This window comes from Macrosteles quadrilineatus, unplaced genomic scaffold, assembly GCF_028750875.1.
Source record: "Macrosteles quadrilineatus isolate MER2022 unplaced genomic scaffold, UCM_ALF_1.0 Scaffold_24__1_contigs__length_1734639, whole genome shotgun sequence".
In the NCBI taxonomy this organism is placed as follows: domain Eukaryota; kingdom Metazoa; phylum Arthropoda; class Insecta; order Hemiptera; family Cicadellidae; genus Macrosteles; species Macrosteles quadrilineatus.
The window spans coordinates 1,185,451-1,208,764 of NW_026542617.1; the positions used below are offsets into that span (position 1 = coordinate 1,185,451).

The 23,314-nt window shown below is 31.6% G+C and overlaps 1 protein-coding gene across 20 annotated transcripts in view; it reads right to left on the bottom strand.

Moving 5' to 3' along the window:
- Nucleotides 1-23,314, bottom strand: part of LOC129005589 (RIMS-binding protein 2-like) — a 208,159-nt gene that overhangs the window by 164,670 nt on the left and 20,175 nt on the right. For 19 of the 20 annotated variants that reach the window (XM_054434535.1, XM_054434534.1, XM_054434533.1 and 16 more), the window contains one exon: nt 3,263-3,568. In XM_054434535.1, coding sequence (XP_054290510.1) covers nt 3,263-3,568 — 306 coding nt within the window. The remainder of the gene's footprint in view (nt 1-3,262; nt 3,569-23,314) is intronic. The other variant, XM_054434529.1, reaches the window with a different exon arrangement.

The following is a 23,314-nucleotide window of genomic DNA, read 5'->3' on the forward strand; positions in this document are numbered from 1 at the left end:
CAAGTCTGTGTCCTCTCCTCTATGCAAAATAAGTTTTTTGCAAAAAGAAGCAAAACAGGTGATGTGTGCAATCCTTATTAAACTCACTAATGCCGTCAACTTCCACCCTGTTTATTTAAGGTGGGCCTTCCACTCCAGCTAAGCCACACATTAGGAAGCTCAATATGGATGTAGAAAGACCTCAACCCTATAGTGGTCAATGCAACCCCTAAGCCAACCGAGCTACCAAGCCACCGTCACCCAAACAGGTCGATTGCCAGTAAAAGCAGAGAAGCACCCGACGGCACTAGTAAGTTAGATTCGACATACTACTTGAGGGCCAATAGGTGTTAGTCAAAAGGGTTAGTTGAGTTTCATTAACCACTTATTATGTAAATATATTAATACTATGGCTACTTAAAAGAACTTTGTTTAGGATGTTTCATTGTATGTAATTTTTCAACATCATAATTTTGTAAATCCATTCAGAAAGCTAGATGAGAATATGTATTGTGTAGAGGTTATGTTTTATAAATCCCTTCAAATATAAAAGTTCTATAAATCAATTGCTTTTATTTTGACTATTTATTATATTGATACGACTTTTCATCCATTTCATTTCACTAACACCTTTGTTAATTGCTTCAATAAATTTGAATTCACAATTTTTAATGATTTTTATATAGGTAAAAAGTAAGACTGCTATTAAAATGTTTACTAAAGTTAAGGTAGTTGTTACAAGATTACTGTAAAACCAATATTCTCAGCAGAATAGCTTAATGTAACACTGAAAGATGCAAGTTTTCATGAGGTGGATTCAAATTGTACTTTTAAAGAAATAAAACCTCTAAAAGGTAGAAAATAATGTTACAAAAATCAGATCCATGGGAAACCCATTGTTAAAATCAACAAGGGAAATCATTTTAAGTTTATTGTGTTTGCTATAAACAGCAGAGTCAATGTGAACAAGCGTTAAATAAAAACTCAATAATGGTTTTTTGTCAGACTCAAAATGCTTGGGCCTTGTGAAGTAATTCTTTTAGTGCAGAAATTTCGGCCGACAATTTTATGAAAAATGCCAGCAGTAAGTTTTTATTTATTTTATTTATTTATTTAAGTCATCCATCTTCATAATCTGCTTAAATACTAATTGGTGCTGTCAGATAATTAAATAATAAATAAAAACTTTTCCATGAGACTATTTTTGTAAAGTGGTACACAACCCCACTTAGTGATGATAACCAAGAATTATTGTTACTCGGGAAGCGAAGGGTTATTGCTTGGAAAAAACTGGACAGTTTTCACGTCCAATGATGAGAACAGTGCTAAGAATCCTAAAGATATAACGAATCATTATAAAATATGTTGTATGGGTTCTTTTGCTAATATTTAAAATAGTAATACATAAACAGAAAGCATACATATTTTGGCGATGAATAAAAAAAAACAACAAACTTCCAGTATGAGGTTTTTTGTAGGTGTCACGTTTATGATTTTTATGTCTAAGGGTTATGTATCTTAAAACTTATTCTGTATATTATTGTAATATCTAAAAAAACTACCAGATGATCTATGTTATATGAACCCTATGTCACTTTTATACACAATAAAACTCACAAATAATAGTTTGGTTACATCATAAAAAAGTTCAATGAATTTGATCTATTGTTTTTTATTATTCTTGTCTTGTTAAATATAAAATATACCATCACAAACAAAGACAAGTGTTTTTAATTCACTGAAAATATTAGACTTCTGTGTAATTCGATGGTCAAAATGTGTTTTGAAGAATTTACATCAGAAGAAGAGGTTGGCCAGCAATTTTAAAGATAAGTATAAATTGTACCATAGAAATAACAGCTACATTTATTGTTATTCCGTTACTGAGACATCTTAAAGTCAAACTTCAGCCTAAAAATCAGGAAATTGAACACATCTTCTCCCAATAACTCTCACTAAACTCTAAGACCTGTGACACATAGGTTTGACTGTACTGAAGCAACAGAAAAAATGCTAAAGAAAAGATTAACTGGTTTTAAGACAGCATTAATAACTTAATTACATTTTGAATGTTTTGGATACCGGTACCGGTATTCACTGGATAATACTCATAATTTAATTTTATAACCGTTGCTATTACCAAATCTATTATCGTAAGACAAACACACATTTAATACAATGTTGCAGTAGCAGTAGTGATGTTTTGAACTTTAGTTATTTTCTACGTTACTTGAGATTATACCTTTAAAATAAGATAAGGCAATGATTTTAATGGGAGACATACTTAATGCCTAAACATGAATTTTTATATTTTTTAGCTATCTTTCATGTTATTCTACCTTTTCACAGTCAATTTAAGTAAAATTCTAGAGACTATTCTGCAGCTCTTTTGGATTTTAAACACAAAAAATTTAAAGTGACCAGTTAGTTTTCTGAGCTAAAATAGTATTCGAATAGGAATGTGAACAAAATTATAAGATTGTTCTTTAACTCCCGATTATTCTAAATATAAAAAAAAATTAAATGAACAAAAGATATGCAGGGTCACCGGTCAGTTTGCTTACTGTGAACTCTCTTAAGTCATAGATATTCATCAGCCAAAATAATTTTTGAACGTGTGGCATAAATCTTCTATACATAAGGACCAAGAAAACAACTAGGAGTGGACCCAACACCGACTAGGATTGGGGAAAGAGCTGTAAGAGTTTGGGAACATCTCTCCATAATTTGTAATTTTTTTGTAGCCAATACAAGGTAATCTGTAACAGATTGTTGATTTGAAATTCAAACTTCATCACAGTTAGATATCAAGCTATGACTTCCTTGGCTTTCTTTTAAACATTTAGTCATAATGAGAGTGATTTGCAACGCCAATTGTTAAACCCTTCTTAGCAGACATTAAAATAAAATAAGTGTGTTGTTGATTAGTGTTACATACACCAATTTGTTTTCACACTAATTCAATAACTGTATAGTCATATTATCATATCTGAAATACTAAAAATTAAAAAAAATACTTGGGTAATATCAATTAACAATCAAGCTGTCCAAGTTGTAGTATAAGACAAAAAAAGTAACACTACATCACTAAAAGAGTTTAAATATTAACCACATTAATATTTAAACACACACATTTATTTGCTTTAGAAGTGAGTTAAAAAGGAAAATCAAATCGTAAAAGTACAAAGCAGCTCTACATTAAATCTCAAGCTCAATTAATATGAAATGGGCAAAAAAGAATTTCTATTTTATGGAAGCGCTTAGGAGGATTTAAATTATTTACCTATAGTGGATCGTGTTTTGTCGAGCTCCGCGAGGATTCGGTTGTCCTGATCGATTTTAGCCATGATTCTGTCGATGTCAGTAGTCGGCGGTGGGGGATACGCCACAGTTGCGCCTCCGCTACCCGAGGACGACCCCCCGCTACTGGAGACAGCCACTGGGGACGCAGAAACACCTCCGCAACCCTCGCCTACCAACATCCTCCAGGGTACCAGGTACTGGGGATCTATGGGGAGGGATGTATCTACCAAAGAGACAACATTCCCCGTCGGGAAGGGAAAAGGGATGCCCCCGAACTGTTGAAATCCTAGATATAGTATTTATGGTGGAGATAGAGAGAGAATATGGAGAGAAAGAAACAAAGAAAACAAACAAATGAGTATTGCGAGCCAACCAATTTAAGAAAGGAAACTAATCTAGTCTATAAAAATAAAACTATTGTCTAGTTTCGTTGCATCATCTCAAAATATAATACATGCCTACAGCATTGAATGTACACATGCTAAGCTGCTTAACGTGCAAATTCAGCAAATTATTTGACTATTTATAAATCAGTGAGACTTTACACTTTATAATTGCTTGACTAGATTATTTTCTTTTTGTACATGTCACAAAGCCCTCTTTAAATTAACAAGAGCCATACACATTGTATAAACAGTAACTTTTATAGCTGACAATCATTGTTAAATCAATGACCATATCAATCAGACACTATGGACTCTTGAACTATATAACTGTATATTTAATTAAAGTGTTAAGTTGATTACATCTAAAATCTTCAGTTTTACTTTTAACTCTTGACACATTGAAGTATAAATTGATTTTTACAAATGTATTCACTTTTAACACCAGTAAAATTAATAATAAATGATTTATGCATGAAACAGTTAGTAAAGATATACATCGGCATAAATTGAAAAAAAAATCATATGAGTGATATATATATATAAATCACTCCTAAAAAGGGAACTTGAAACTGATTTAGACAAAGAATCTTCTGGAAGCTATACAAAATAAATCAACTCTCACTACAGCTGAGAATTAAATTACTGTGATGCTACTAAAATAAAATAAAACTAAAACAAGTAGCAGCAAGTCCATCAGCTTAGCTTATTGCAGTATAGGCTAAGCTGATGGACTTGCTGCTACTATTTGCATTTAAAAAATATAGAATGTTTAAATAAAAAAAACTAAATAACCTTCTACCAATTTTGTATTTACAAAGGATTTTATTGAAGGGACATTTGTTTAAGTACAATAGTTTATTAAAAGTATATCCACTATTACAACAACATTTACTACCGTACTGAACAATTACTTTAAGGACGATTAAAATTATTAGAAGGATCAATCTAATATATTTATATTAGAGAAACTTTTAAAGATACTTTAAAGAAACTTTAAACTATCAAAAAGACTAAAGTTTGTGTGCACCTTTTTGATTGGTTGATTCAAAATTTAAACTATAGACAATAGGCATTGTTAACTGTAAAATGTCAACAGTTCTGTCTGTTATTTTCAGAACAAATAGATTTGAAGTTAAGTAAAAATGTCAAACAACAAACCAACCAAGTTTTCAAATGACAAAGATAATTTGAAAGGTTCCTCATTTTAGGGGGGAAAACTGTACAAAAAACTGCCTATTAGAATTGGGGATATTGACTGTCACAGTAAATTTAAAGTAGAAATTCAATAACTGTTACTGCATAGGATGTAGGCCTATATTGTAAAAATAACTTTTTCGATGATACTTTGACTTACTTCATGATGGGTAGCCTCTGGACCATACAGCAACAATAATAATGGTTTAATTTACCTCTGTCAATATGGTCCTTGCGTAGTTTGTCACTACTGCAGTTTCGTGCTCGTGGAGCACATCCTCAGGTGAAGATCACGAAAGTTAAAACATTCTCTTCATGTGAAGGTCGTCAATTTTTGAAAAAACACCGAAAACATACAACACACGAACGGTACGAAAAAACATTTACAAACTTGGCCAATACATTAAAACATTACACACGAGGTCCGGCGCCGGTAGAAGGCAAGTCATGACTGACGTGTGCTGCAGTCGGTAGCCTCTCCGTCCTCATGTCTCTTATCAGGACCTTTTCTTTGGTCTTGTTCCAGGATGTGAATGGCGGTATTATAAATAATGTTAGACTGGAATGAGAGTTGTTCGTTTAAAATATGGCTGGGATGTACTTTAGCTGCTTCAAAAATTGACGACCTTCACATGAAGAGAATGTTTTAACTTTCGTGATCTTCACCTGAGGATGTGCTCCACGAGCACGAAACTGCAGTAGTGACAAACTACGCAAGGACCATATTGACAGAGGTAAATTAAACCATTATTAACTTTGACTTAGTTTATGTTATGTAGTTAGTTAGTTTTGTAGTTCACTGACAAGTGATTATGTTATTCATAATTTTAGTTTTAGCTTATGAGCTCTTTACTTGTCACCTATTTCACCAACTTGGCAACAAAAAAAAAGGAAATGTTTTGTGACAAATGGAGAGTTTAAGTTTGAGTCCTTATCTGTAAAAAGTATTTACCATCACTTTCATGAGTTTAAAGTAATGTCATACTGTATTTACTTTTAACTGTATGTCTCAAATGTATTATGACAAACTTCGAGTGTACCGTATGTAGCATATTGTTATATGCCGTTTTAATTTTTTTAAATCCAAGCAGGATAACTTGACAGACATAGATGTAGCATTTTGAGTTTCTCGAAACTCTCACAACTAATGGTGGTGAAGGATTAAACTAATTTACCAGTGCCACAATACTTCAATTGCAAAATTGTATGTTGGGGTATTTAATTGATTCCATTCTGACATTATTATTTTTTTAAAGAATCCACTTGCTATGCATTACATTTTTTTAATAAGCTTTTTCCATTGAATACTTTTATTGTTGATAGTAAAAACTGCTGGTATGTAAATTTGTGACTACATATCTAAAAAAACTGATGTTTAGTTCCAATTAAATTGATTTAGATAGTTGTAACTTCTAACCGTATTGTGATTTAAAAAATTGAACTCTGTTTTCATTATTAGGTCTTAATATAAATTTAATTTATAATATATTAGAATAAACTAAACCTTAACCTCTGGATGTTGTAGGGATGATTCTAAGAAATATCAAATATGTTTTCGCCTTTTTCATGGTAGGTAAGCCTCTGGATCGTAAATTGCAATATAAAAATGGTTTATGTTACCTTTTGCGTCGAACGATCCTTGTGTAGTTAGTACAACTACAGCTGTTTCATATCACTAGGGTACATCTTCAGGTTGGTAGAACGTTAGATTAAAAAAAGCATTCATTCGTAGATGAACTTGTCGAGATAAATATGTTACATGATGTTACATGTTACGAGATTATATGATTTTGTGTATATAAACATATTTATCTCGACAAGTTCATCTACGAATGAATGCTTTTTTTTATCTAACGTTCTACCAATCTGAAGATGTACCCTAGTGGTATGAAATAGCTGTAGTTGTACTAACTACACAAGGATCATTCGACGCAAAAGGTAACATAAACCATTTTTATATGTTTTAGCCTGTCAAATCTATTTCAGGACTTTTTGGTATAGTTTCCGTGATCTAACTGTTTATCATTCAAAAACTGACTGAATAAAGTAAGTCGTGACTAGTTATATACTAGAGTTATCGAATATCGATATAACGATAAAAAAGATCAATACCCCTGCTGCAGCAAACTTACAGAATAAGCAAATTTCCATTTTCTGGGTGAATTTGTACTAAAATATTTAATTTAAAATGTCATATTTATTCACTATTTAAATAACATTAGATTTAACGAGTACCTAGGTTTGCTGCTACAAAAAAGAAAAGGTGTTTTTTGTAAAATGTCATTACAGTAATATAGTATAAGATAAATCAATTTGAAACATTTGATCACAATATATCCACAAACAAGCAAACTACGATGGTTTACTTTTCCTGCATGAGAAAAACGTGGGAATTTTAAATGTATAGTGTTATGAATTTCTCCCCGTGTACAGTATTGTTTTAGTCTAAATTTTTGAGTTGCCCCTGAACCTAAAACAGTTGTTTTCCAAGTGATGTCTGTGTACAGAGCTACAGACTACACCTGTAGTCTGATTTTGATGAAATTTGGAATGTGGCTACTAATTCATGGTCTCAAGCCGTTAACCTGAATTTTTTATTTATAATGGTGATTTTCCCATGAAATAACATAAAAATCTGATAAAAAAAGTTAAAACGATATAGATTAAAATTTAATAATATGTTATAGTCGTTTTAACTCTGAACAATGGCCAATGCTGTAAAAAGTACAGAAAGTTATTAAATTTTTTTTTTTTTCATTTTGCCCATAAAATATCTTAGTTACTCCCAAAGCTTACCCAATATAAAGGTTGTTGACAAGCTAATGTGAGAAAGTATGTGTCAGTTTGCTGATGTCATTGTTTATTTGGAATGTTCTCTTTGACCTTTAATTGTACAACAACGCCTAAAAACCTAGAGAATTATTGGATTTACATTCTGGTTGTTATAAAAATTGGGCAATTACCTGTTTCAAAGGTAAAAAAATTGAACAACCCAATTTTTTTTAAGATTTACATCACCATAACACATTGTTCTCATGACCCGATCTTACTAGTTCAGGTTTAAGTGTAGGCCTATCCAGCCCTACACACAAAAATTGCCGGAGTTATCAAGTTCACAGACATAATTTAGTGAATCTGAACGAAAATTGTTTTCGGCCTCTGAGTGCATCAAAATGAAAAAGTTAATTAGTCCCAGATCTAGGTCTTAATATGCCACCTACGGTAATAGCTTCTTCCATATAGGGGAAATTCGCAAAAACTATGTCATGTATAAAATGTTACACAAAATCAATTTTAACATGCAAAATATTTTCATGTCCAAGATAAATATGTACTAAAGCTATAAGTTTATAATAATAAAGAGATGAAGCATGCAAGTTGAACACTTTTGTTTACATTGTGTTAATTTATAACCGAAAATTTAATAATTCCACAAAAGTAAATTTACTTAATATTTAATACTTAATATAGTAAGTAGGTTAATATTTTCAACATCAATTACTTAGCTCTGAAAAAAACAAACATCTATCTACAGGTTGGAAAAGGAAAATATATTACTATTACCACAGTTGTATTTAAAGCAGTTTTAACCTTTTCAATAGTACAAAAACTTTCCTTTTAAAAAGCCTGATTTAGTTACAAATTAATTTGTTGATATCAATTAAAGATTAACGTTTACAAGATATTTTAAATAATTTATTTAAATGATGTCATTCACTAGATTTTGGGTAAAGTTTGTTAAAATCTATAATAGTGATTCCATACTTTTGCAGAAAAACCCTTTATAGTATAAATAATTCAAGGGGTATTGGCAGTAAAAAGAAATAATTTTTAAAAATCTAAAATTAACCAATATATTCAATTAAAAAGTAAAATTATTGAAGCACAACTAGGAATTTCTCGGGTAATTATTCATTAGCGCCAACATCTTTGCTAACTATATATGTAAATTACGAGTTACGACTAATGATAATTTTCTGATGGTTTAGTTTGCCTATAGTTTAATAAATTCTTAGTTATTTAGCAAAATGTAAACGTTTATAACGTGGTTATTGCTTCAGTTGCTCAGGACTTCTTCATCTTCCGATAATTGTTTACTAACATTAAACTTAATTTTGAGTTTAAGAGTTTCAAATTCGTTGCTGCCATATTATTCTGGTCATATCACACTGATTTAAAACAAATCTAAGAATATAATTATTGGACACATAATTTTAAATTGTTTTCAACAAAAACCCCATGATTCTCCAATCATATTTCTACCATTAGAACTTGTTTTTGGGGATACCAGCTTACGTTCAATTAAATTTTTTTTCCCAATGGAATAACATGAGGCTTACGTTGATCAGCTCTTCAAAACCGTCAACTCATTTATAAGTCATCTAATTGTTTACAGAGTAGTCATAAGTTTAAATTATATGCTCCATTCCAGTGGCGGCTGGTCCATAAGGACTATGGGACGTAGTCCTCCTATTTTCAAGACAATAGTAATAAAAATAATAATAAATATGATTTTCATTCTTGCATTTGAATTTACATAAATTTTAGCAGAGTCAATATTTTTAGGAAGGTGTACGTCTCCGATACAAGCGGAGTGTGTTTGTACCGAATGTAGCCGTGACGTCACGCAGACGACTCGCGACGGTCACAGTCACAATATCTAGATGCGCGCACACTCCCAAATTCGCCGGGGGGACACGCGCATCGATGAGGATAAGTAGTCGTGTGGTCAGAGCGGTGGTGGACATCTTCAATTGGATAAGTAGCCTTAGCATGAGTAGATGATATAATAGGGGTTGGGGAAGAGTGTAGACTAGGGCAATGAGATAGTATTTAATGATGTGGAATATTAAGTTTACCAAGCCGGTTGTGGTCTCGTAGTCCAGTGTCCAGTTTATAATAATTAATATTTTAATTCACGTTAGCTATTTGTAGATACATTTATGTAATCAGAATAAGAAGTTCATTTATTTATATTTAATTCAGAAATCATTTATGAAAGTGAACCGAAACTCAAACCACACTGAGTGTAAATGATCGGAACACGATAATAACCGAGTACAAAGTCTACGAGGTTTTTTTTTACAAGTTTGGAAACTTTATAATATGTCATCCGATATACCCGTTCAAACCAAATACTTTACAATATCGCAGTTAGATTGTGTTTAGACTTAATTTTCTTGTAATTCCATGTAGACTACAAATATTTAATTACTTTTATAATATTTGACTAATTATAAAAGCTGTACCGATTGCACTTTTAACCACTTCACTAGGTGACTCATGACGAAGGCCCGAAGCGGTCGAGTGCGGTCTAATTGGGGGTAGCCTTACCGACCCGGCCGTCCTAATCCCTCAGCCGCCACCAGCTTTGGCTCGGAGTATAGTAATTCGTAGAGGTTATGTTCATCGTCCCGCCGGTAATTGATATGTTAATTAGTTAATATTATATTGTTTCTCTAGAAGTGTTGTTCAGTGATGCTAATAAATTATGAACTCTGTAAAAAAAATGTCTGCATAGTATGTTAGCGCTGAGGACAATTATTTACGAACAGAAAGACAATGAAGACAGACTAACAGCTGCTAGAATGTTAGTTCTCTAGGTGTGCTCCATCTATTGGTCTTATGCGATCGTTGTTTAAGACATAGGCTAATAGATTTTAATCATAGAGTATTTTTAAGCTCAAAAGAAACAAGAAGTTAAAATAATAAAATAAATTCATGAGCAATAATGGACATATAGTTAGGTAAATCTGAATATAATAAAACTTATGAAACGTTTGTTGAAAAAGTAATAATAAATCAGGCTTGGTTGAAATATACAATAATAGCCTATCCTAAATCTACTGAACTACAAGCTAATATTATGAACAAGATATTAAAGTTAAGCTAAAAGCTGTTTTATATGTTTTTGATATGTTTGCAGCACTACAAATGCAAAAGTTGGAATACAAGTAATTTTTAGAAAAAAACTCTAGTACTAAAAATTTATAAAACATGCAACATTCCAAAAATGCAGTAAGGAAAAAAAAGGAAACATATAATTTATTACAGTAACTTATATTGGATAATGTTTTGAATTTGTTCATGAATAAAATTTACATAAAAACAAAATCAAAAAGAAAATAACTAAAGCATACAAAAACAAATAAGTAAATAAGAATTACCAAAACAAACAATTCTCCTTTTTTCTTGATATCAAATTCAAAATTTGTATAACAATATATATAGGCACAGGGGGCATGGGATTCGGAAGGTAGAGTAAAGTTTATGCCAAGACCTATCTGACGGTAAATAGTTTTTAATATTTGTTATGTGTTTGTATTTTGCCAGTGTTATTACTCACACTGTATCATTTTATTTTTAAGTCGCTATAAACAAGTGAAATATGACCATTAGGATATATATAATTTGTATTTTATAGATTATTTGTAACCCTTTTCACTTAAATATTCAATATACTAATGCAAAAATTAAACCCTGACTATAACCATTTTGTTTTTGTGTTGTTTTGATCTACACTTTACAGTCAATATGCACAATCATTCTTTAAACATAAACAGCTGAGAAGGTTTAAGTTTTCAAGGTAAATGAATAAATTATTAATTTAAACACATCTTTTAACAGTTAAGCTTATTTGTATTCACAAGTTTATTATATGACGGAATTTTAGTTTAATGATACTGGAAATTGAAATGTACGTAATTGAATTATTTTTTCCTTCAATTTTGTAAAACAAATCGATTTTATTTTCTGTTCACAGATAAGATTACTTATCTTCTTCACTCTTTAGCAAGCAATGGATGGTTTATTTAACAAAATCTGGATAGCATAAAAGTTTAAACCTCAATAACACATGTAACATTAACTAATAGGTTACAGTGTAAATAATTGAAAACATAAAACTATCACATTTATTTATAATTTATTGGCAGACACACACTAAATTAGATTGTTTGCTTGTGTGTGAAAACTACTTAGGTATTCTGCAGCAGTCATAAAATACTATTTATTTTACAAATAGATAATTTAGAATTCTTATTTGTATAGAATTCTAATTTAGTAAAACTATGACAAAGAAATTTTGCTTTTACTGTAATACATATACAGTGGTGTGATTATATTGTGAAATTTGTTTTCCAATGGTTTAGCAATTATTGAGTTTTTTTATGTAAACAACTCACGCTTCAATTGAGGAGAAGGTTAATGTTAACATTATTACAAAACGTTATTTAATAACACTTGAAATACGTCTTTTATAAAAACAGGCATTGTACTATAAAGTACTTTTTTTATTAAAAAAATATGTGGTATAGTTTTTCTGCTATTAATTTCTTTACTAATTTCTTTACTATTAACTAGCTGTTGGAAGAAACTTTGAATTACTTTTAAACTTAGGTGTTACCAAGTACTTTGTTAATATGAAACATCCCTGAATTTACTGTTCTGTTTTGTATGTTATTTATTTTTAATTGTAATAAAAAACTCTTAAGATCACTTTTAGAAGAAAACTCTTAAGATTCTGCGCTTTAAAATGATTAGCCGCTTTATTAAGAAAACAATCAATTGTCTTTGTATTTTTTTTTACATCCTATTGACTAAATAATAAAAATCTATTGCCACTACTTTATTTCTTAATGAAAAAAGTTAGACCATGGAGGGTTTTAGTTAAAAATACACATATTTTGAAGCATTTTTGTCAAAGGTAACAGAGTAAGTAAAACTCAATGGATCAAATAATTTAGAAGTATAATTCCTTTGAAAGCTATTCCATTTTTCTTTTCCACATACCAACTGAAAAAACTTGTCTTTGTGTCGTTACACACAATTACGACAAAAAATACTAGCTTATTATTGTTGTGATCTATTTTATGGAATATTTTACAAATTCTTTTTTCACAAAACTATTTGACAAAGGCTATCTTACACTTACTTGCAGTGGTGTATCCATGTTTATTAAGGAATTTTTATCTGTTTTTCAGTACATTATTTTGCCTTAATTTATAGACAAGGCACTTCTAATTCTTTTGGATCATATGAAGATAAAAATTTTTAATATTAGCTGATATTCATACTGAATATGTAATAGTACTACATGATTTAAAATGCCTTATAGCAAAAATAGCTAATATATGTAGTTTATTTATCATAAGCTTTAATGAAAAAAAGCATCTACGATGAGAACATCTAAAAAAAACTGCTTAGATTTCAAAAGAAAATTAATTGCGAGGAACGAATTCGTTTAGCCATTTACAGCTTTGACTGTTGTAATGATTATTAGTTCAAATTGTATTTTAGCCTAAAAGAATTTTGTGAGACACACTGAAACAAAATTGCAACTAATATATACCTAATCCTGATATATATACAGTATATATATCAGGGAAATAAAACTCACAGTTTTTACATTTTAAAAGGTTGCATTTTTAAACTGACTCATAACACATCAGATTTTGGCCATTTTTACCGTGTATCTGTGTGCCTAAGTGTATCGTAAAAAATGTCTCAGTATAAAAAAAAAATCAACGTGGTCGTAAGAACGAAATAAAGATGACGACGTTCGCCGAAGATGATCCCGTGAGGATCGAAAGCGGTCGCCTTTCAAGGTCATATGGATTACTAGACAGCAGGTAAATTGCACCAGTACATAAAATATACAGACTGTCCCAAAAGTCCCGGACCGGTTTAATATTTTCTAAACGACAACAGATAAATCAATAAGATTTGGTACATCAACACCACCCCTAAAAATCTACTTTTTCAAGGAACTATGAATTTTCTGTCATATCATGGGGACGTCCTGCAAGGAGTCAGAAGAAAATCTTAAATAGGAGCATAGGTCAATATGCACATCAGTTTAAAGGGCTTAGCTAGCAGAGTTCAATGCCGGAAACCGCGCCTCAAAAGGATCACCCATTACAAAATGGTGGCCGTTCAAAGATTTCTTGAATCGGCCATTTTGAATCTTTAAACTACTGCCATTTTTTACTCAGGCGTTCTTTTGAGCTTGAATTTACGGCACTGTAATCTACTAGTAAAGACCTTTAATTTGATGTGCATATCGACCTATGCTTACGTTAACAGTTTTCTTCCGATTCCTAGGGCTGTGCCCCCTGATGAGTAAGCGTATAATAGCAATGCAAATTAAATGAATCTTTGAACCACTGTCATTCTTGGCTCGGTTGTCCGTTTGAGTTCAAATTTGCGGCATTGTATTCTGCTAGTAAAGGTCTTTAATTTGATGTACATGTCAACCTATGCTTCTTTTTAAGATTTCCTTCGGACTCCTTGCGGGACGTCCCCATGATATGACAGAAAATTGATAATTCCTTAAAAAAGTAGATTTTTAGGTGTGGTATTGATGTACCAAATCTTATTGATCTATCTGTTGTCGTTTGGGAAATATTAAACCGGTCCGGGACTTTTGGGACAGTCTGTATGTAACAAAAGTCGAAGAGTCAATAAGTGTTGACCGAATGCTATTTAAAATACTGTTATTTTACACATTTATAGCACAATATATACAGCCTATATGATTAGGCTGTATATCATATGGGGGTAGCCTATATGAGATACCATTGGGACAATAGGCTTATCAAGAATGTAAAGCCAAATAAGGTGTAAAGGTACGTTGTCACTGGTGCGGCTGGAACTGCAGTCGCTGGACGATCATCGTTGGACGATTATCGTTCGGCAATAATCGTTGCAGTAGGCATTGTCACTGGTGCGATTATTATACAATCGTTCGGTTGCTTCTTGACTGCTACAGAGTTGAAGTAGTGATAGTAATGGATGAGTTTAAATAAACAAAATACTATTCAATTATTTATTAGTTGAAGATCTAGAAGATGAAAAATTTTAGGAAATGATAAGTGCTCCACGACTTAGAATACATAGTATAGTTACAAAAGTAACAGAAGGGGGGGTACTTCAGAATATTAAGAAACAAACAATTGCAAGCTGATGAGAGAATGTTTTCAGACTTTCAAATTGTCAGTTTAAGTTTTTGTCTAGTTTTATCAATGAGGATCTTTTCTAACTACATTACCTCTCCAATCACAGGAGATGAGAAGTTTGATCTTACGTTAAAGAAGGATAGTTTATTTATACTCGTTAAATTCGTCTACTAAGCTAATAAACAATTAAAATGCTACAGTATTTTTTTCAGAAGAAAACTTGTCCAGAATAAAAACAAAATAATACCCGAGTCAAAGCAAACCTGCGTACTCAGGGAGTTTCCAATGCATTTATGTGAGTCTTAATGCCACATAAATCCACTTACCAAGTACTATATTAATACTAATTACCGTAATAAAATTACCGTATGCTTACGGTAATTTTGATGCATTATTATGGTAAAGTGCTAAATCTATTGATATTTTCATACAAAAAACCATTAATTTTGTGATCCTTGTTGCAGCAAACCTGTGTACTAAGCCCCAATATTATTCTTATGGAGAATAATTAAAATGTTATAAAATATTTCGCTATAGGTATATATATAACATTTTAATTATTCTCCTTAAGAATAATATTGGGGCTGAGTACACAGGTTTGCTGCAACAAGGATCACAAAATTAATGGTTTTTTGTATGAAAATATCAATAGATTTAGCACTTTTAATATCTCGGTAACAAATTGACCTAAAGCAATAATTAAAAGCAGTAAATTGTTTGTTTTTTAAGCTTGAGTACAATCGTGAAAACTAAAACTTGACTTATATAAAGTTTATATATAGGTATAAAGTTAATTGTATTGTATTTTATTGTAAGGAGTTAACTGAACTCATAACTGAGATAAGTGATGATGGCAATAATGTATTATCACAATAAAAATCCGTGAATGCACCAAAAATCGTCCAACGACTGCGACTCTGACTGCTCCAGGAGCAGACCCGTACGATAGCCGTCTACGACTGCGGCTACAGTCGCGTCAGTGACAACGGTGCCATTGAAAACAGTGCTAAGCAGTCACTCTACGATTATCGTTCAACGGCTGTCGTCCAACGACTGCAGTTCCAGCCGCACCAGTGACAACGTACCTTAAGTAAACAAGTTGGTAGGGTGGGGTGTAGCAGAATCATAACATCTTATCATAGCAGAGTACAGGCGGACTTGACCCTACTTTCTTACGTAACCAATGTTTAACTACTTAAAACGAACATCAAACGTTCATGTTAAGTGTTGCGTAGTTGTTTAGCTAATGGACTAATTGTTTTAGGTCCTTTCCCTCTGTATTGCTTCATTCCCTCAAAATTGGCTAAAGTCACCCATTAAGCTTCAGAATCATTATTATACACAAATTAAATTACTGTTAATTTTTTATAGTTTTACTGCAAAGTTGTTTGTATTCATTGTTTTACCAACACATACATTCAATAAGTCACTGTAGGCCCCTGAATATGTGGTTTGACCTAGAAATAATTAGAACACAGATGAAACCATTGTTGTTCGATAGTGAAAAGTATTGTGAATAACATATCAAAAGTCTCCAAAAATATCTTTGGTGGAACACCACCATTTTTCCAAAATGGCGGCCAAATCCAGTAGTTTTTTGCTTTTTATTGAAATTCTGACTTTCCAGTCAATATTGGTGAAAAGTCGTCAATACATTTAATGTTCCTCCTGAAATTACCTTTAAAATGATACCAAATACATGTCCCTACAACAAAAAATAAACCCCGTAGAAATAATAAAATATTTCAAATAAAAATATTTGTTATAAATTAATGTAATAGTCCAAGCAAACTAAAAAAAAACCAGACACTGGGATCGTATAAAAATTTGCAAGTAAACATTTTATGGTTTTATTGTTATTGTTTTGGTGTGCAGAGTGACATACCAAAAGTTGCAAAAATCAGTCCACGGGAAACCCCTAAATTAAGGAAAAAATTGCGCCTTTTCCCAATATTGGACAAATTTTGCAACAAAAGATACCACATGTTTTTTTGCACATTTTTCGAGATATTGACTTGGAACCACGACCGATATTTATTGGATGGTCCGTACTTAATTTCAATAGGGAATGCTTTTTGGGCCGCCATCTTGGATCAGCCATATTGGATCTGCCATATTGGATATAAATATTTTTTAATGTAAATATAGTGTTGTGACACATCATTATGAACTAGATTTCCACGCTGATTTCAATGCTGAAATCCGTTTTTAAATAAGTTTTTTCGTTGCTTAAGATATAATAAAACGAAAACTCTCCCCTATACATCAGTTATGGACGTATCGTAAGTTACTTTGAAAATGCGTTTGGATTATTTTTCTCCAGGTATTATTATTGCTTGCAGTTCGTTCTAGCCTTAAAATATTCAGTGATAAAAGATCTTTCATTTTAGTTAGCTTTCATTTTGTTTTATTTATAGTTAAAACAGACTAGTTATAGACGAGGTATAAACCCCAACACAAAATTAAATTAAACTTTTTTTATCAGTTTTTGTTAAAAGATTTATATCTCGGGTTGTTAATATGTTAACAAGTTCATTCTGGTATCAAAGTACTTAGTAAATGTTTGGCTTTAATTTTATTAATTATTAAATGACACATGACAAATTTAAAACGAATCATGTAGGCCTACCTTCAATGAACTATTAAATGAATTATTGTTATTTTGAAATTTTTCTTTAGTTAAAGACATTTATCCCCAATTCTAAATAAATCCCAATAAGGAATCCATAGCTAAAATAAAAGTCAATACTTGAACGAATAGCTATGACGAGTTTTTCCCGTTTTCACTCTGGACAACACTACAAAATAAAACCATAAAACGTTTTGTTGACATTTTTTAAAGGCCATATCCTATATTTATCTAAATATAATTTCCAAGTTACACAGTTACAGTTATTTATAAGTTCAGTTATTTATAAGTAAGTTAGTCACATGTACCATTAGTCAAACACCACTTCCAATCTGTTGGATCTGCTGGTGAACTATTTCCACGCCAAACTTGAACCTGATAGTACAACCTTAGACTGTGGTAGTATTCAATGTGTTTTTAAATTGTCAAAGTACGAAACGTCCATAAGAAATGTATGGGGAGAGTTTTCGTTTTTATATATCTTAAAATCGTAAAACGCTATTTAAAAAACTGATTTCAGCATTGAAATCAGCATGGGCATCTAGTTCATAATGGTGTGTCCAACACTATAATTACATTAAAAAATATTTATATCCAATATGGCAGATCCAATATGGCTGATCCAAGATGGCGGCCCAAAAAGCGTCCCCTATTGAAATTAAGTACGGATTGTCCAATAAATATCGGTCGTGGTTCCAAGTCAATATCTCGAAAAATGTGCAAAAAAACATGTGGTATCTTTTGTTGCAAAACTTGTCCAATATTGGGAAAAGCCGCAATTTTTTCCTTAATTTAGGGGTTTCCCGTGGACTGATTTTTTGCAATTTTGGTATGTCACTCTGCACACCACAACAATAAAAATAAAACCATAACATGTTTACTTGCAAATTTTTATACGATCCCTGTGTACGTTATTTTTAGTTTGCTTGGATTATTACATTAATTTATAACAAATATTTTTATTTGAAATATTTTATTATTTCTACGGGGTTTATTTTTTGTTGTAGGGACATGTATTTGGTATCATTTTAAAGGTAATTTCAGGAGGAACATTAAATGTATTGACGACTTTTCACCAATATTGACTGGAAAGTCAGAATTTCAATAAAAAGCAAAAAACTACTGGATTTGGCCGCCATTTTGGAAAAATGGTGGTGTTCCACCAAAGATATTTTTGGAGACTTTTGATATGTTATTCACAATACTTTTCACTATCAAACAACAATGGTTTCATCTGTGTTCTAATTATTTCTAGGTTTTGCTATTTATTTTCTTATTTTAAGGCGCCTACTGATAGGGACTGAGTCTATGCACACGCTTCCAGCCCATGTAGGCTTATTTACCAAATGTTTTATATTGAACTTTGTTGTGAAACCTTAAATTCTTTTGTTGTTCAAAGGCTTATTGCAGACATTTTCCATCACGATTGTAAAAAACAAAAACAATACACAACGTTTCGGGATCTGGAATCTGATCTTAAATTCTTTGTCAATAGCTGTTGACATGTTTTTTTTTTGCGCAATGGACAAAAGTATATGTTTATGTTTTCCTTTGTAAAAATTTTTAATAAATAAATTTATTTTGATTTTTAGTTTAATCTGAAATTCCATCATGCAAGTGGGAATGATTGAAGTCTAGGTGGTAATGTGTGAACCGACACTGTGAATATTGGGGACTACCTTAGATGTATACGTTAACAGATCCCATAAACAATATGTATACATTATTCTGACTCATTCATTGTAAGACTTTGGTAACAAAAAGTATATGGCAAGTTAATTTAGCTAGGTAGAGGAATTTTTTTGAAGCATAGTTAATTCATAAAACTGCAATAGAATAAGATGTTGATGAAAATGAGCAGATGATTGTGTCACCAATAGATGTTGTTATTAGAAATATAGAAACTAATATTATTCGTATTATATCTCGAATCTTAATGGTACAAGTTATTCACTATTCACAAAGACAAATAAACACACAATGCACTGGTACAAAAGTGACTGAAAGATTTTAAAATGCACCACTGTATATGTATGATATTCAAGCCAGGTTTTCATTTCATAAGGAATCTATCTAATCTTATGACTAATGTATTCTATTATAATCTCTAAGTGAAACATGGAATCATATATGGACACATTAATGGAGGTCTACTCTGGTACTTTGGTTTGCAAGTAACATTTTCTAAAAGTTCTACTTAGCTGCATTGTTTTCCACTACATTAAACTGTAAACTATAAACTACAACCTCATGTGGAGGCAAATATATCTACTTTTTGGGAATACTCGAGGGACAGGATTGCCACACTTTCAACCACCTTTAAAATGAATCAAGCATTTTTGGTGAGTATCTTTATCAGTGGTGAAGTACTCGTATCTGGTCATATGGAGATCATTCCTATATTTTTTGTCATATAACACCATTACTTAAAAAAATAAGCTTGAAAAAGAACTTCTATAATGTTTTTTGTTGTTGTCAACAATCAGCTGTTTAGTTAAGTATTCAATCATTTTGTCTATTACAATTGTGCCAGTGTATTTGTACTATCGATTTGTCAAAATACTGATATATTGATGATTTATCAATCACCTACTTTGAACTACTATTGATTGCTTAGTAAGGAATATTTTTCAAATATTTGTCAAACAGATAACTTATATTAAACTTATACATTTGTTTGTTATCAGCTCTAAAACATCCATACTCATAATGATAAAAACAGTGTAATAAACACCTAAAGCACATTACGAATTGGTTGTAGGTTAGTTTTAGGTTTTAAAGAAGCTGTTAGGTGACCAGGATAAGCTGTCGTCCTACAGACTTCCCTATATGTTGGACACGGCTAGAAAACCTTTTGAAAAGTCCATCCAATCCCAGCTGACCCTGATATCTGCTGGTGACTTGTCTCCTGTATCAGTACGACTTCAGAAAGGTACGGTCAACAATCTACATGATATCTGAAGTACGAAGAGTAGTTGGGCGTGCCGCGAGCTTCAACCATTTCTCTCATCGTTGTTCTTCTTGTTACGCTAGATGTCAAGAATGCCTTAAACTCGGTGAGATGGGTCGATATGTTTAACGTGTTGAGGAACAGCTTCCACGTTCCAGCTTATCCGTTGAGACCTAACAAGGACTATCTGGGCTACAGAATCTTTATGTACGAATCCAAAGATTAATCAAAGAAAATGGATGTCACTTCCGATACCACGCAAGGTCAAGATCTGTGGAACACTGCCTATGACAGCCTTTTGAGATCTGAGATGCCAGAGGAGACCGTTTTAGTTAGGTATGCCGATGATGTCAAGGCATTAATTGCTACACGCAACGTTGAGCTGGCCTGAACTGAAACTGAAGCTGAACCAGATCATGCACGTAGTAAATGCCTGGATCATGGTTTATCGCTTGTTTTGAGCAAGTCAAAGGCCGTTATCCTAACCAAGAAACAGATTGACACCATGGTTCCACTATGAGTGGGGAATGTAGTTGTCCGAACCACGCAAACCATCAAATACCTCGGTGTCATTGAACTCGGCGTGTGTGTTTGTAAATAAAGGTTGAGAGATGTACATGTGAATTTGTGTGGAATATTCGATATATTAAGAATCATATTAATTGTAATGATGGCTGGATATTTTTGCTTAGTGTCAAATACTAATGCATTTCCCATTTTTTGGAATATAAAATTTTTATTAGGAAATTTTTGATAGTTCCTTGAGTGCTTCATTATCATAATTTTGGCTGCAGATTTTTAGACACCTCAAAATGTTACTCTAAAATTTTGCACTTTAGGCACAGTCCTACACAGACAAACACACACAGAACCCAGTACAAAGGAAGGCCCTGTCAAGAGATCTAGGTAAGCTACAGATAACTACTTGATATTCACTAAAGGTGGTGGATGGTTGTTAACAATCCTGATATGGGCCTAACATGCATACATTATCTATATAAGATACCTACCTTCTCTCAAAGCTTGTTTCAACAACGTTTTCTTCCTCACTTGGGAAAACAAAACAAAAAAGACACCTAATGTGAAAATAACAAAAAAAATATACAAGAAACACAGAACAGTTTAACTACTCTTTGAAATTCACTGACGGTTACCCTACAGTAAAAGATTAGGTTGGTTATCACAATAAGCCTGCTATGATGTGAATCCCAGACAAGTTTAAATTGTAGCAAAATAATAAGTAAAAAAGAAAAAAAATTAAGTGTTACATTTGAGGTAAGAAATTTGTGAAAATTAACAGTTACATACAATAAAGGATATTAAATACTATTTTTATTTTAAAAAATATGTATTATTTTATAAAACTGAGATACTTGAAATGAAATACTATGCTGAAAAAATGGCAGCTTTAATAGCAGAACATTAAAAGCTGGAAATATGTTTTTCACTAACTGAAAGAAAATGCGAAAGCTTAAATAAAAGTGGAACTCAAGCAAGATCATTGCCATGGATGCTCAGCAACATCTCAAAAAATCCTAAGAGAAAACAATTGTAAAACAACAGAGATTGCTAAGGATCCCATGGATGATTTTTTAAGCATGATTAAATTTTTCTTGGACAGTTATCATAATTTAGCTGAGCACTATATACTCATTAAAAAAGGAAATCACAAGTGGACTCAATAAAGTTGAAATTAATAAAAATTTAGATAATGTAACAACATTTAGGTAGATTTATCTTGTTGTGATTATTTCTTATTATTTTTCAAATATATTTTAACTACTTGATTTCCCCAGTTTGAGAAAAACTTAATAAAATAATAACAAAAGGAAGTGCTTATTAACAACCTTCAATAATAAACAGTCTTTTTTATTTCATGATAAATTATTAACATTGTTGAGATTAACAGGTAGAGCTCAATGTGTCTATATATGATTTAAGTGTGGTAAATTTACTTTAATACAGAAGGATAAATAGAGTTTCTTTTCAAGAAAAGCCATTCATTATTAAAGCAAGTCACTTACACAAAATATATGGTATAAATTCACAGAATCTCATCGCAACGAATATAATGATATTTGTATTTGTCAATTATTAAAATGTTTCAAAGCTACACAGTACCGGTAGTTGTTGCTTGTAAAGGCAAAACTGATTGAACTGCTGACTGTTAACTGATTCGTTCAAAATTTGACAACATTTAAAAGCAAAAAACTTAGTAACATTTGTTTTTGTCAATTATAAAAAATAAATCGAATTATATATTATGACTTATTGCCTCTTGTTTCTGCACTGTCAGTAGGCACGCTCCAAAAATAGGAACCGGGCCTGGCAACGTAAGCTGATTAGTGATAGTTGAACGATTCGGTACCTCACTCAAACCATTCCAATACTACAGTATGACAAGATTGATCATTTTAATTCATAGTATGGTTCGTTTGTGTTTGAAAAAGACTGTAAATGTAAATCCTACTTAATGAATTTTGGTCATATATTGATGAAATAATGATCAGTAATTAATAGACAGTGAACGCTTAAATACTGCAATATGTTTTTTTAACAGTAAAATTCTTGCCGACTGTGCATGAACGAACATTATTAAAAATAATATCATAAGCAGGATCCCCTGCTTAGATTACAAGCAAAAAACCTGCTTGTAAATTTTACAAAAAAAAACTAAATTTGTCACAGTTTTTAAATAGTGAGAGCAGTTTTCAATTCCGGTTTGTGTTTTTTAACTTGTGTCTTGGGTCATTAAGGAGTCATTGCATTTAAGATGCCTTATTAAATTTGGTTACTGAAGTAGACATCTCATCTGTATGGACCAGCTGTAGCAAATTTCATTTAATAAGGAACGTAGTTGAATGAGCCACTTACAATTGCAGCTATAAACTAGCTGATTTGGTTAGTTAAAATAGTG